The sequence below is a fragment of the Tupaia chinensis genome, unplaced genomic scaffold (assembly GCF_000334495.1).
Source record: "Tupaia chinensis unplaced genomic scaffold, TupChi_1.0 Scaffold000074_1, whole genome shotgun sequence".
NCBI lineage: Eukaryota > Metazoa > Chordata > Mammalia > Scandentia > Tupaiidae > Tupaia > Tupaia belangeri.
The window spans coordinates 4,702,349-4,717,653 of record NW_006159534.1 but is presented as its reverse complement, the minus strand read 5'-3'; the positions used below and the strand labels follow the sequence as shown (position 1 = coordinate 4,717,653).

The window sequence follows — 15,305 nt, the reverse complement described above, 5'->3', positions numbered from 1 at the left end:
ATTTTCCCTCTCTCTGTTTTCTCCGGGGAGGTTTAAACCCCCTTTGGCAAAAAAAAAAAACCCTAAAAATAGATAAATAAAAAAGCCCCTACCTTCCCTCCGCCTACCACACTTTCTAGTTAATATCAGAGAGGAACTCCTTTGATTTCCTGCCCGAAACCAGAAGTTTCCCTGTATTCGCACATGGCCAGTCCTCTTTTTTGCCATTTTAATTTTGTTATCTGGCTTATTTTCTCCCTTCCTAGGGGCAACATTTGTCAATTAGATGCATTCTTTCCTACAACTTCAACTCTTCCTGCTCAGCAAGTCTTTTCTCATCAGATCAACATTTAAACACACCCAAGGCATTCTTTAAAAACAGAACAAAACAAAACTCTTCCCTGGCCTCATCTTTCCTCCCAGCTATGCTGTCTAACCTCTTCTTTCTCTTCTCTGCCAAATTTCTTGCAAGAGAATGAACTGTGTGCACTTCCTCCCCCTCCCTTACTGCTCCCTGGACCACAACCACACCAGGCCCCACTGCACCGCTGCCACATCTCCTGACAATGATTACCAAAGACAACGGCCCCTTCTCAGGCCACACTGAGCATGACAAGTGTCACGCAGGAAGGCAGAGGAGTAGCCGTGTATAAAAGAACACAGAAACCAGACTGGGCATGGGCAGTAGCATTGGACCCGCAGCCACTTCCCCTCCTAGGGATGAGCGCTTCCCTGGCCTTCTGTCCTACTGCGTGGTCCTCCTGTCTCTACTGTTCTTTCTCGGGTTTCTCGCTGTCTGCCTGTCCTGTACGTGGGCTCATTGCTGTTTAGCTATATTCAACACCCACTTCACTAAATGATTCCTCCTCACTCAAAGACAGTGTCTTAGTTCTAAGCATTTGTGTATGTGGTCGCCCCTTCCTGAATGTCTCTTTTCCATTTCCTCTTCCCTCTATGCAGAGCTTCCTTCTCCTCAACTTCCCATTTCAGCTTAGATGCCTCTTCCTCCTGAGCTCTTCCCTTTCCCCTCAGAGCTGGCTCAGACACCTGCTGGGTCCTTTCACTGCACCCTGCACATTCCCTCTCAGATAATGTGTTACGCTGCCCTGTAATTACCGTAATTAGGTCTTCTCGGGAGGAACTGCACTCCAGTGGGAAGTTCGGTGCGACCAGGACTGTGCTTGCATCCCTCACGGGATGCCTGGGGCACGTCATGGGTGAGTGAATGAATGGACGAGTGAATGAAGATGGCACTTACTGTACTGGATTAGGTGTTAGTGTAGTATTATATCATATATATATGTAGAGAGAGAGGGAGAGAGGGAGAGAGAGCGAGAGAGAGCGTGCGCATGTGCGTGTGTGAGAGAGAAGCATCTTCCGCGGGGTGTGGTCACCCCATGGTCCCCTTTCTCCAGTACTCCAGGCCATTGGCGCACTGGGCATGTGCACAGGTACCTGGTGTGTTTTCAGGCTGTGCTTGAAAATGCAGTCGCCATGTGGTTTCCCGCTCCTTGGCCCACTGGCTGCCGACTATGCCACCGAGGCTGAACCTAGATAACATTTTTAGTGTGACATATTTAGTTGTGGGAACTCACGAAGTCACTTATTTCAGCATCGCTTTCTTCATCGATGAAATGGGAAGAGAAAAAGCGACACTCCTACGAGCACTTTGCAGGTGCTTGTAAAGGTTCTCTTTCACTCCGCATGGAGACACCACAAAGCTGAGACCTGGACTGAGAGTCTGTCATACCTTGGCTAGCACAGACATGGGGCCAGACTCGGGCTTCCTCAGCCAGGTTATCTTCACCTGTCCCACCGAAGAAGGCAGAAAGGCCATTTTCTTATCTCTACCTGTACTCAACTTGCTCACATCACCTGTTTTTGTTTGGTGAAAAATAAAAACAAAATATGGTAAACAACAAATTTCAACTTTCTCGTTCAAGGAAGTTAATCTCTTCTTGTTTTTGTTTTTTTTTTTTTTTTTGAGAGGTTTTCGCTATAAGGCGCGCGCGGTCGCCACACAGACAGAAAGAGACATAGAGACAGAAAGCGAGAAATCACCCCCCGGGATGGTCACGCCGCAATCCCTTCTCCTCCATTCTCCTCTCGGGATCTTGGGCACGCACGCACACGCGCCTGGCGTGAGTTTAAGCCACCGGGTCTGGGACTCGAACCGCGGTCGACTACGTGGGAGTCTAGCGACATAGCCATTACGCTAACTGCTGGTTCCCTCTTCTTGTTTTTTCAAATTAATTAAAACATTTTTTAATTCGCTAGGGGGTGTGTACATTATCTGAAGGGGAGACAGAGAAAGGAGAGGAGGACAAGTGAGAAAGCACAAGTGACCACTCCCATGATGGAAGGGCACACCACAATTCCTTCTCCCTCATTTCTCCCTCTTTTCAGGATTCTGGGCACACACAATGCACCCAGTGTGTTTTTCAAGCTCCTGGATCTAGACTTGAACCACGTGGTCGTCCATGTGGGATCCAGCCACATGGACTAGATCAGCTACCAGACCATGCTCTGGACTTCTTCTGATTTCAAAAATGACAGGCTTGGGCCAGCAGGTGGTATGGAGGTTAAGTCAGCTGATCCCACATGACCAACTGCAGGGTTTGAGTCCTGGGTCTGGCAGCTTGAGAGACATGCTGGGCACATGGGCGCGAGTGCCCAAAATCCAGAGAGGAGAATGGCCGAAAGGCGAATGTAGAGTGGTCATCCCTCTGAGGAAGTGCTTTCTCACTCTCTCTCTCTCTTTCTCTGTCTCTTCTTTGCAGGCACTCTCCATAGCAAACCAAAAATAAAATAAGATAAAGATGCCACACGTTTCATTTTTAAAAATTTTCATTTTATTAAAAAATAGTGACAGGCTCTTCTGAGTTATACCCAAGTCACTTCCCAGTTACTCTTTTAGACAAATGCAGTCGTTTAGGGTCCTTCTTGCTCTCCTTTCCTTCCCACTCCCTGTGTGTGAAGATGGAGGCAGTGAGAACCCCTGGCCTGTGGTTCTCAGGCCCCCCTGTGTCACTGTGTCAGCATGTGCACTGGTCACCGCCAAGATTTCATCCTCTGCAGAACGCCTTCTTGAGTCTCATGGGCAATGAGTCTCCCTAGAGGTGTCTACATCTCCATATTTTTTTTTTTTTTTTTAAGTTTTGCTGTAGGGTGCTAGAGAGAGATGGAGAGAGATGGAGAGAGAGAAAGAGAGAGTGAGAACTGATTCCCTAGAGGATATGGCCACACTACAGTCCCTTCTCCTCTAGGGATTTTGGGCACATGTACAAATATGTCCGGCATCCTTTTGAAACCACTAGGTAAGTCCGGGACTCGAACTGTGTAGCTGGCCATGTAGGATCTAGCTGCCTTAACCTCTTCTTCACCTGCTGACATGCCAGCTGTTTTTCAATCCTCCGCCACAGGGGCCCCTTCTGCAAGCAGTGCTGATCTCCTGGTAGGCACATTAACTCTCAACTCTGAGTTCCCTCTGGAGCCTGTGGAATCTTCTTGATCTCCTCCATGGAGAACCTGGAGAAGACTGAGTGGCAGAGTGTTCAAGAAGGGCTTAAGGGGTAAAGATTTTATGATTTTTTTTTTTTCTTCTGAAGTATCCCAAGACCTTGAACAGCACTTTGTACACGAGTCATTCTTTCAAGGACACTGTGGAGTCGAAAGCGTGAGTCTCAGGCCATGTCTCCTGTGCATTGCCATGCCACCACCCAATTCATTTCTAGTTTCTACCTCCTTCTTCCAGAGTTCTGAACCCAGTGCAGGAATGAGGGTGGGAGGTACCCCGAGAAGACCTCTCACTTGAGTCTAAACTATGTTACCTTCCTTTTCATTCCCCAGCACAGAAACAATTTGATTTTCATCCTGCCTGATGGGAAGTAAATTTACACTATGCTCTGCTTTCTCCATACTCCATGGCCTGGAGTTAAGGTGAACTCAGCTCTGGTTTTGCCTGGGGTGCTCTAGTCTCCATGTAATTAACATTAATGCCCCCTTGGCTCTCAACTGTGTCCTGGCTTGAATGGTTAATTACATGACCATCCTACTTTTCTTAAATACTTCAAGCTCCATCTTCTAAATTTAAATCTCTTTGTGATTTAAAACTTAGCTTTGAGAGTCCCATGAAAGCCCTTTTCTCTCCAAGTTCCTGGTTGTTGCAATTTAAAGTCTTGTTTTTGAAGACTATTGTTCTAGTGTAGAAATTAAAAAGTCTTTAAATAGACAATGCCAAAGGGTGTGTACACTCACCAGAAAGAGAGAGAGAGAGAGAGAGAAAGAGAGAGAGAGAGAGAAACACCTCCCAATGATCATGATTATGCTGCAATCCTTTTTCTCTCCCTCCATCTTGCCAGGATTTTGGACACACATGCACACACTCTGCATGATTTTCAAGACACTGGGGCTGGGATTTGAACCACGGTTGGCTATGTAGTATCTTGCTCCCAATACATAGCGCTTAACCACTGCACTATGGACTGGCCCTAAAGATGATACTCAATGATGTTTTTATTAAGAAGAATAAAAATGCTACAAAAAAGTGAAAATAAACATTTAGATGTACCAATAGCGTGGCACAAGTGATCCTTCATGATCCTGATCATTGCACTGTGCTGTCGCATGTGGGTTGGTACCAGATGCCCAGGCTGCCCATAACCCTTCCCCTGAAGACAGTTTGTAGAAAGCTACAGCTGTTACTCTATTAGAGGACAGTGCACTGAGGGTTAAAACACTTTATACAAAACATTGTAGTGCTGGCTCCGTGGCGCAGCAGTACAACACTGTTCAAGAGACACCAGATCCCACGTGGCACCTGTGGTTCGAATCCCCAGCCAGTCCTTCTGAAAAAACAAAAACAAAAAAAAGCATGCTAGACACTTGCTAGGGCCCAGGATCTGACAGGCTGGAAGATTGGAGGACTGGAGGGAGGGTATCGGGATGTGACCAGATCCTATGGAGGGTGCTTCTCTCTCTCTCATATGTGTTTACGAGTTCTATCATGAATAAAAAACAAAAACAAAAACAAAACATCCCCAAAAAACTGTCTTAAAAATATTTTAAAATGAAAACATCAACTGGACAGATAGGCTATCAATAAATGTTGTTTTCCCTTTCAACTTGATGTGAGAATCTGCTCATCCTGTGCTGATTAGAAGCTCTGCTTGGCACTACATAGAACGGTGGTTAATAAAAATGAAGTTGTACACTCATCATGAAGTTATTTGGTAGAAGGTTATTATCAATCTTAAACATATAATTTGACAAGCAAGATCTTGGCATAAAAATCTCAAAATACCAGGCCCCAAAGGCTTTTTAGAAGAGGCTGGGAACCTGATCCATGTAATAGAATGTCATGACTGACTGAATTTGGGTAGGTTGCTTTCCGCTTATTTTCTGGTAGTAAGTGAAGGATTTGCCTGGAGAATCACATCCACTCTAGTTTGCAATAGATTATGTATCTTCTCAGAATTGCTGACTTGGATAGGTAGGGAATGGATTGCCTCCATTTCCTTGGCATAATTAGCAGCACCCAGGGAACACCAATTCTATCCTAGGGGACAGACGATGACCACTGAGGACTGATTAGAAGTGACCAGGCTCACATATATTTGCCATTATGATGGCTTCCTAACTTGCCCCCTGACATCACTATGATCCTTGAGTAAGAAGCCTGGCTTGCCTCTGAAGCTACCTGTGTGTCTAAGAGAATGGAGTCTTCAAGAGGGTGTGGAGGGACAGTGGGCTTAGACAGGAGCACCTCACTGTATTCCTCACTGTATTCTCTCTGTCTGCTGTGGTTCTGGAACTTAAAGACCTTCCCGTCTCTCCTTTTCTTCCTCCCTCCACTTCTGCAGATGGAGTGGCTGCATTCCGCGCCTTCTTGAAGACGGAGTTCAGTGAGGAGAACCTGGAGTTCTGGTTGGCCTGTGAGGAGTTCAAGAAGACCAGGTCAACTGCAAAACTGGTCTCCAAGGCCCATAGGATCTTTGAGGAGTTTGTGGATGTGCAGGCTCCGCGGGAGGTGTGTTGATGTTGGTGACTTCTATCCATGGCTCCTGGCCTACGTTTGTCTCCTGGAAAGAAGTTTGAGCCAGGCTTGAGTAGGACTTTCTTATACTGAACGGAGCCTCACCATTCTGATGAAAAAGGGGTCACTTTTTTTTTTTAAGTTTATTTATTTAATTTCTCCCATGAGTGACAGAGAGTGAGTGCACCCCAACAAAGTCTTGAATTGCAATCCAGACCCAGCCCCAGATCATGGGAACATGGATGCCCAGTGTACTCAGAGACCTCCAAATGGGAGCCTGGAACCTGTTGCTATGGGTCAGCCCCCAACTGGGAACCTTTCATGTGTGTCAGCCTCACAGCATGTCCTGTGTTACTGCTACACCACTGTCTGGGCCCTAAAAAAGGGATCTCTTTCAAGGAGCAGAAGCCCAGGGCTTCCATAGAAAGAGTTCTATGAGGACTGTTTTCATTTGTCAATTAAACAGGGCTGGGCCAGCCAGTGATGTGGTGGTTAAGGCAGCTGGGTCCCAAATGGCCGACTGTGTGGTTCAAGTCCAAGACTCAGAGGCTTGAAAAACACACTCTATGTGTGTGTGTGTGTGTGTGTGTGTGTGTGTGTGTGCCTAAAATCTCAAAAGGAATGAGAAGTAGAGAAGGAGGGATTGTGGTATGACCTTCTCCTATGGGGGATGCTTTCTCCCTCTCTCTCGTTGTCTCTTTCCAATGAGCACATGTGCCTTCTAGAAAATTAAACAAACAAACAATAACAGCAACAAAATAAGAGCTAGCAGGAACTGTGATGCTACAGGGGTTTTGCAAGAATAGATGCCACTGAGTCCATGTTCGCTTCCCTGAGGGAAGGCAGCATAGCTTATTGGAATGCAGATCTGCTTCAGGGTCATGTTCTACTCTCAGTCTCACAACTAACTGGCTACGTAGTTTTGGCCCAGTTACTTATCCTCTCTGAGTCTCATTTTCCCCAGTGAAAAGGCATATTGCTCACCAGACCATTCTGAGTATTAGGAATAAAGGCAATTCTTATTGGGACCAGCAGTTGGCATAATGGCTACATCGCTGGACTCCCATGTAGTCAACAGCGATTCAAATCCCAGACTCAGTGGCTTAAACACACACTGGGCGCATGTGCATGTATGCCCAAGATCCCGAGAGGAGAATGGAGGAAAAGGGATTGTGGCATAGCCATCCCCCCTGGGGGGTGATTTCTCGCTTTCTGTCTCTCTGCCTTTCTGGCAAGCATATATGCCCTATAGCAAAAACCTCTCCCAAAACAAAACAAAACAAAAAGACAAACAAGAAAAACCACTATTTTTATTAAATCACTGCTCATTAATGAGTAGTGACAGTGTGTTATAGAATTTTATTATAAACATTTATAACAGTAAGATGCATTTCTAAGTATTGCTATTCCGAGTTATACTATAGAATGTTATTTGAGAGGGTTTAGTTGAAGATACATGTTTGCCATCCATGGTGAGATGCCTTGCATCCCTGGTGCGCTTCAATTACGCTATGACCTGGGATGCATGAGGTCTGTAGCAGCTCACCAGGATGCTAAGGCTGCTTGTAATGCTGACTGGAACAGCTATGTGGGTCCAAACCAGGACCTGTCTCCACAGGACATTTGCTTTCTCAGAGTAAGGAAAGCCCAAAAGGGAAAACTAACTTTAGGGAACTGGCTTCTGTCTACCCTTTGCTTGACATTGCGGAGATTCCAGTATTGGGTTTCAAGTGACTTGGGGGTTTGCTTTGACTTTCCATGAGTGACAGAGAGTGAGTGCACCCCAACAAAGTCTTGAATTGCAATCCAGACCCAGCCCCAGATCATGGGAACATGGATGCCCAGTGTACTCAGAGACCTCCAAATGGGAGCCTGGAACCTGTTGCTATGGGTCAGCCCCCAACTGGGAACCTTTCATGTGTGTCAGCCTCACAGCATGTCCTGTGTTACTGCTACACCACTGTCTGGGCCCTAAAAAAGGGATCTCTTTCAAGGAGCAGAAGCCCAGGACTGTGTGGTTCAAGTCCAAGACTCAGAGGCTTGAAAAACACACTCTATGTGTGTGTGTGTGTGTGTGTGTGTGTGTGTGTGTGTGCCTAAAATCTCAAAAGGAATGAGAAGTAGAGAAGGAGGGATTGTGGTATGACCTTCTCCTATGGGGGATGCTTTCTCCCTCTCTCTCGTTGTCTCTTTCCAATGAGCACATGTGCCTTCTAGAAAATTAAACAAACAAACAATAACAGCAACAAAATAAGAGCTAGCAGGAACTGTGATGCTACAGGGGTTTTGCAAGAATAGATGCCACTGAGTCCATGTTCGCTTCCCTGAGGGAAGGCAGCATAGCTTATTGGAATGCAGATCTGCTTCAGGGTCATGTTCTACTCTCAGTCTCACAACTAACTGGCTACGTAGTTTTGGCCCAGTTACTTATCCTCTCTGAGTCTCATTTTCCCCAGTGAAAAGGCATATTGCTCACCAGACCATTCTGAGTATTAGGAATAAAGGCAATTCTTATTGGGACCAGCAGTTGGCATAATGGCTACATCGCTGGACTCCCATGTAGTCAACAGCGATTCAAATCCCAGACTCAGTGGCTTAAACACACACTGGGCGCATGTGCATGTATGCCCAAGATCCCGAGAGGAGAATGGAGGAAAAGGGATTGTGGCATAGCCATCCCCCCTGGGGGGTGATTTCTCGCTTTCTGTCTCTCTGCCTTTCTGGCAAGCATATATGCCCTATAGCAAAAACCTCTCCCAAAACAAAACAAAACAAAAAGACAAACAAGAAAAACCACTATTTTTATTAAATCACTGCTCATTAATGAGTAGTGACAGTGTGTTATAGAATTTTATTATAAACATTTATAACAGTAAGATGCATTTCTAAGTATTGCTATTCCGAGTTATACTATAGAATGTTATTTGAGAGGGTTTAGTTGAAGATACATGTTTGCCATCCATGGTGAGATGCCTTGCATCCCTGGTGCGCTTCAATTACGCTATGACCTGGGATGCATGAGGTCTGTAGCAGCTCACCAGGATGCTAAGGCTGCTTGTAATGCTGACTGGAACAGCTATGTGGGTCCAAACCAGGACCTGTCTCCACAGGACATTTGCTTTCTCAGAGTAAGGAAAGCCCAAAAGGGAAAACTAACTTTAGGGAACTGGCTTCTGTCTACCCTTTGCTTGACATTGCGGAGATTCCAGTATTGGGTTTCAAGTGACTTGGGGGTTTGCTTTGACTTTACTACTAACTTCCCATACTACTTTAGACAAGTTCTTAGTCTCTTTTCTTTGTGTCTTTTCCCATACATGGGAACTGAGACTGTCTGGCCCCTGGACTTCATATGGTTCTTGCTATGATCAAATGGGGTGACCTGCCTGGAAGCCGTTAAAAAGCATACGGCACCTTAAAGATACATGATGCTGTTATTACTAATCACTTAGCTAGCCACGGCTGCAGCTACCTTGGCCCTCAAGGGCCTGTGACTTGCTCTGTTTGTGTGTCCAGGTAAACATTGACTTCCAGACCCGAGAAGCCACGAGGAAGAACATGCAGGAGCCATCCCTGACCTGCTTTGACCAAGCCCAGGGAAAAGTACACAGTCTCATGGAGAAAGACTCTTACCCCAGGTTCCTGCGGTCCAAAATGTACTTAGATTTGCTGTCCCAAAGCCAGAGGAGGCTCAGTTAGACCTCCGAAGAGGACTCTTGGAAACCGCCGGCTTCCCCTGCCCTTGCTGCCAAACCCATATTCTAACGTGATATATTGTAGGTGTGCAAAAGCGGTGGCATTGGGAGTGACAGGCTGGGGGTGAGGAGGAATGAAGGGCCATTCCGAAGCGCGGCCCAGCTGCCAGAGCCAGGACTCTATTCCATTTGCTCGTGTTAGTGTCTTGGTTAGTGGTAGTACCTTGCCGCTGTCACCCTCCCTTGGGTCAGCAAGTTGCCCTTTGTAATGTCTTGGGCCACCTCTGCTGAGAAGGCAGATTTGCTGTGCTAGGCTAATCTGTAAATAATGCAAATGCAGTTTCCACGCCCTCTACACCCTCCTCCTTAGGGTTACTGACTCGCCACTGTTTACCTGGGAAGAATAGCTGAAAGACCCAGGCTCACCTTTGTGACTTGCGGCCACAATGTCGTGGCTAGCCCTGGGTGCTGGGACCTCACAGCTGAGGAGAGAGGTCTCTGTGGGACCCCAGTTTCTAGCACTGTCATGGACAGGTGACCTCTGGAGAGAGAAACATGGGGTTGGCCGCTCCTTCCATTTCCATTGGACCAGTGTGAAAAGCTGTGATCATTGCCCATCCTAGTCTAGAAATTCATAAGACTCACCTACCCTGGCATTCACAGAAAGGGTCTTGGGAGATGTGCTTCGTAATTTCCAAAGTAGAGCTGCCATTAAGAAAGACACGGCTTATAAATCTTTGTCAATTTGATCAAGAACTTTCCCAGATGTGGACTGGCCAGGGAAGGAGACTACAGTAGCTTTTGGGGGGTACCATACAGCCCATCTGTTGTTTGATGTATTCTCTGCCCTCACCTCCCTGAGGCATCACCCCTCACTGGTCTCTTAGGCTCACAGAGAGCTTGGCAAAGGGAGGTGAATTCCCACCATCTGGACAGCTTCATGGTGCCTAATACTTTCCCCGTCTCTCCACCTCCTCCCTTCCATGCAGGTCATGTAATTGTGATGGGGGAGAATGGGAACTTAGGCTGAACTTCTCTTTCCAGCTTGCTTCCTGAGAGCATGCTTGCTTAGAAAGGCACCTCCCTGGCTCTCAAGAAATAGCATCCTTCTTGATCTCCGACTTTTTGGGACTGAACGTGAACTAGGAAGTGTGACTAAGAAGTTCACTGTGATCATCGGCTGTGAAGAGCCTTCCTCACTTTCGTGGGCCTCAGGGGCTGAACTTGGAAAGGTATCAGGAACCTCTTCTAGAGGATGTGTGTACAGCCCAGAATCTCTGCTGGCTATCCAGGGACAAGCCAACCTTGGCAGAGAAGCAGTGCCAAGGAAATGAGTCCTTAGCAGAGAGACCTGAAAATGGAAGAGGAGCCTGAAAGAGCCCAGTCTCCAAGTGGACTGAGTCACAGAATTATGGTGGAGATACACTGGAAAAATCCATGGCCAGTGGATTTGGATTCATTACAGATCTAAAGAACTTTCAGCTTGACTAAAAGCTCAAGAGTGCAGGTTATTGAGAACTGGGCTGACACACTCTCCTTTTGTGGGGTGATGGGCCCTTTTAGATGATGCTGCTGTTTCAGCATTTGCATTCCTGTCCAGTAACTCCAAGAATCTCTTCCTTCTTGTCTGCAGCTAGACAAGGCTGAGAAGGCCCTTTGGTCCACTGTGTCAGGGCCCGCTGCCCTGCCATTGCACATTGTTATCTGAGGGAGGGTTGGCATGTCAATGTGAACCCCAAGAAGAAAGAAAACACATGCCTCCTAACCCTTGCTCCTAAAACACCTGGAATCTCATGTTCAAGAACTCTGAAGCCTCAAATGGGTGTTCCTAGTTAGATCAGGTAGTATTTCCCCTACCCTAGTCAAAAACCATTCTTAGCTAAAGCTGCCAGAATTAATTTAATGACTGAATTCGTAACAGGGTATTTTAAACATTGTTTACATATGAAATGTGCATCTGCTGCCAACTCTGCTGTCGGGCGAGCGCTGCGTAGAAACAGGAACTACACAGAGTTTGGAAATATGAACCCTTCCAAGGGGGGCCTTCTCACCACTTCCACTATGCCAAGGATACACTGGAATCCAAAAAGAGCGTTGCACAGTGGTCTCATCGGGCCCTGGAGTTCTAGACCAACTATTGGTTGGCCAAAGGCTGCAGATGGTGGAGTCATGGCACCCTGAGGCCTTCCTACCATGATGGGGAGGTGTGAAGGACAAAGCTTGGATCTCCCGCATTTTGCAGCTGAGCAAGGTTCTGTGGGCGTGTGTCCGCGTGTAGCAGAATGGGATAACTGTATTTATGGTCCTTCTGTGGAGCGTCTTTGTGTGTCTGCGTGTGTGTGTGGCAATTGTGAGTGCTAGAATAGTATACCACAGATATGATCTTCCCATGGGGTGGAGTTTTCCTCACACCCCTGGCTCCCTGCTTCCCACAAAGGGCACAGAGTTCTCCACTCTGATGCCTCCTTTTAGGCACTTTGGTCATACCAACCCAGATTTTGGCCTGTGATGACACCAAGAGAAATGTTTACAACATCTAGAGCAATATCCAAGCATACCTCACCCCTGACTTCCTCATCTCGCTCCTGTTCCTCTTCCATAAGCCCTCACCTGCCTCACTAGGTGGGCACCCGCAGGTGCCACTTCCATTCACTGTCTTCCTTTGTTCCTCTTGCCAGGCTCATGCTGAGGATTCTAGCCTGGACTTGAAGTGTCTGGTCTCTGGAGCCTGTGCAGGCTCAGGGCAAGCCAGGGCAGCAGGCTGGGCCCAGCAGGACTTGTCGTGCTGCTCTCCATCCCTGAGTGGCCTTTGGCCCTGCTGGAGTGCGAACCTGTACTTGGGCTGGTGTGAGGTTGGCCATTGCCAGGGCAGAGTGCGGTGGAGCACAGTTGATGGAGACCATTTGCAGCTTCAGGTGCCTCTGGGTGAAGAGGAATTCTTGGGGCAATATTTCTTACTAAACTTGAGTGTGCGCAGGGATCACCCTGAAAGCCCGATACAAATGCTCATTTCCGGGTTCCACACTGAGATGCTGACCTGATAAACCTGAGGTAGGGTCGGAAACCTGCATTTAATCATCTCCTGGGTGTGTAGTGGCCTGCCGACTTTAAAAAAGATGGTGTATGACAGTGGCCTTCGGCGGCACAGCTTGTTGGAGTCACCTGGGGAGTTTTCAACGCCCAAACGTCCAGGTCCCACCTCAGCAGGGCTCCATCAGAGGCACTTTGGTAGGGCTCCAGGTGTCAGGATGTCTTAAAGCTCTGCAGGTGATTCCCCTGTGCAGGTGAGCACTGGCACAAGGAGCGAGAACGACACGCGGCAGGAGAGTGAGTACACATCCACATCACAAGCACAACAGCTCGAAAAGCACCAGTCTGGAGTTCGATGCCCAGAGGGGCGGCCTCTATGCTCTCTTAGTCCAACTTGCTCCTTTGAGCTGAAAGTGTCTTGGCTCAAGTTATGGGCCCTGTTTGACAGCAGGTATGCCAAGGTGGGGAGCTGAGGTACCCAATCTGAAGAGGCTTTGCTCACAGCACTTCCTCCAAGCTGGCCTCATGGCCTGTTCCCTGGTTGTTTCCCGTGTGCTCCTGTGGTTGGCCACTGTGTTCGTCAGGGCCTCTGAACCCAAGGCCATGCAGCGCATACCTGGAACCTGGCTGGAGAGCCCAAGAGTGTCGTGGTAGGAATCAAAGTCATAACACACCTTCTGCATTTCTCAATGGAAGGGGTCCCAGCTGGGGGTGTCATCTGCGAGGGTTTCCCAAGGCCACGGTGGGGGTTTGGTTTCTGCTCCAAGCTCTTACCACTCCCTCTGCTCCCAGGCTGGATGGGCAGCTGGGAAGTTGCTGGTTGATTTTACTCTCTGGTGCTCCCCCTAGAACCTGCTGCTCTGACTAAACCAAAGCTGAGACGTGGCGCTGTGCCCAGGCTGCAGGCCCCGCTGTGGGGCACAGGCCCTGGACTGTGGAGCAGCTCGCTCTGCCGGGAGGGAAAGGTAGGGACCTGTTGTGTTGAGAGCTGGGGGCAGACGGGAAGGGGGAAGACTGGAGAGAAGCAGCAGGAAGGAGAGGCGGGGGGCATCTGCGAGGGTTTCCCAAGGCCACGGTGGGGGTTTGGTTTCTGCTCCAAGCTCTTACCACTCCCTCTGCTCCCAGGCTGGATGGGCAGCTGGGAAGTTGCTGGTTGATTTTACTCTCTGGTGCTCCCCCTAGAACCTGCTGCTCTGACTAAACCAAAGCTGAGACGTGGCGCTGTGCCCAGGCTGCAGGCCCCGCTGTGGGGCACAGGCCCTGGACTGTGGAGCAGCTCGCTCTGCCGGGAGGGAAAGGTAGGGACCTGTTGTGTTGAGAGCTGGGGGCAGACGGGAAGGGGGAAGACTGGAGAGAAGCAGCAGGAAGGAGAGGCGGCTGCCGATGTGGTGTCTGCTTCTCCTTGAACCCGAGGGAAAGGTGGAGAGTGGCACCTTTAGAGGAAGGGTGGTCTCTATCAATGAGGGTGCCTGGCATGCTCCTGACCTGCCCGCACTCACATCCAAGAAAGGCAGAGGAATTTCAGTTTTCCATCCTGGGGTGCCCAGTGTCAGCCTTCTGTCAATCTGCCTCCCTCTGGGTCAGAAGTAAGAGAGGTGGCAAAGTCACCCCTGGCACTGACAGCCCGTGCCACTGTGCTGCTTGGCATGACATTGTGGAAGAAGAAGCAGATAGCAGAAATGTCTTCCTATCCCTGTGGCCTCCTGGGACTCCACACGAGGCTGTGGACCGAGATGGGCGATTTCAGGGTGGAGCCATTAGCCTCCCCGTGCTGGGGTCCGGGTCCTCGCAATCAACTGTTCCTTTCAGGATTCTTACTCTCTTTTGATCTGTTGGGTGTGTGCTCCTGCCGCGGTAGCACTAGCTGGGTCACGCGGCAGGCACAGCTGACAGGGGCAGCCCGTCTGCCATGAAAGCGTTTGGCTGATGGAGTCCTCATTGAGTCGATTCATTGCCGTGTAAAGTGGAATAATGTCATTCACCTTCACTATAAACAAGGCTGTGAGAACATAATAAACAGAACGTGAACACGCTGCCCTTCGCTCTCTGCCCACATTTCTGGCCGGCTGACTCTTTATGAGGAAATTCTTCCCATCACACACACAACATGCCTGGGGGAGCACATGGCCTCACCCTGCAGGGGCCAGCACGGGGCTGGCCATCAGGGAAAGCAGGGGCGTGGGTGGGAAGACGATGGGAAGGGTTTGGGGCTGTGCATCGTGGCGAGAATGACTTTGGGTTATGAGAGTGGTTTTGAAACTCTAAAGGGCTGTACAAAGCGAGGGGGTATTTTTACCAGGACCGCCTACTGCTTGGAAATGCAGGGAGAGAAAAGGCTGAGGAGGGTCTGTGTATTTGCTCAGCCAGGGGAGTCTGAAAACACAGTGGAATGGTCTGGCTTACGCCTGTAGCTTGCTTTATATAATCAGTGTGTCTCTGAAAAGTATTAGTCACCAAATATCAGTGTTTCTGGTGATGGGGGCTCATGAAGGGTACCCAAGGAAAATGAGTCACAGTATCTTCTGGCAAAAACTTGTCCTTCGGGTGGGGCAACAAGGTACAGATGCCCA

At 48.6% G+C, this 15,305-nt stretch overlaps 1 protein-coding gene across 4 annotated transcripts in view; it reads left to right on the top strand.

Moving 5' to 3' along the window:
- The window catches only part of RGS8 (regulator of G protein signaling 8), a 73,474-nt gene extending 59,696 nt beyond the window's left edge, over window positions 1-13,778 (top strand). For all 4 annotated transcript variants that reach the window (XM_006142334.2, XM_006142336.2, XM_027767963.1 and 1 more), the window contains exons 5-6: window positions 5,841-6,007; window positions 9,527-13,778. In XM_006142334.2, coding sequence (XP_006142396.1) covers window positions 5,841-6,007; window positions 9,527-9,709 — 350 coding nt within the window. In that variant the 3' untranslated portion in view covers window positions 9,710-13,778. The remainder of the gene's footprint in view (window positions 1-5,840; window positions 6,008-9,526) is intronic.
- Window positions 13,779-15,305: the final 1,527 nt, after the last annotated feature.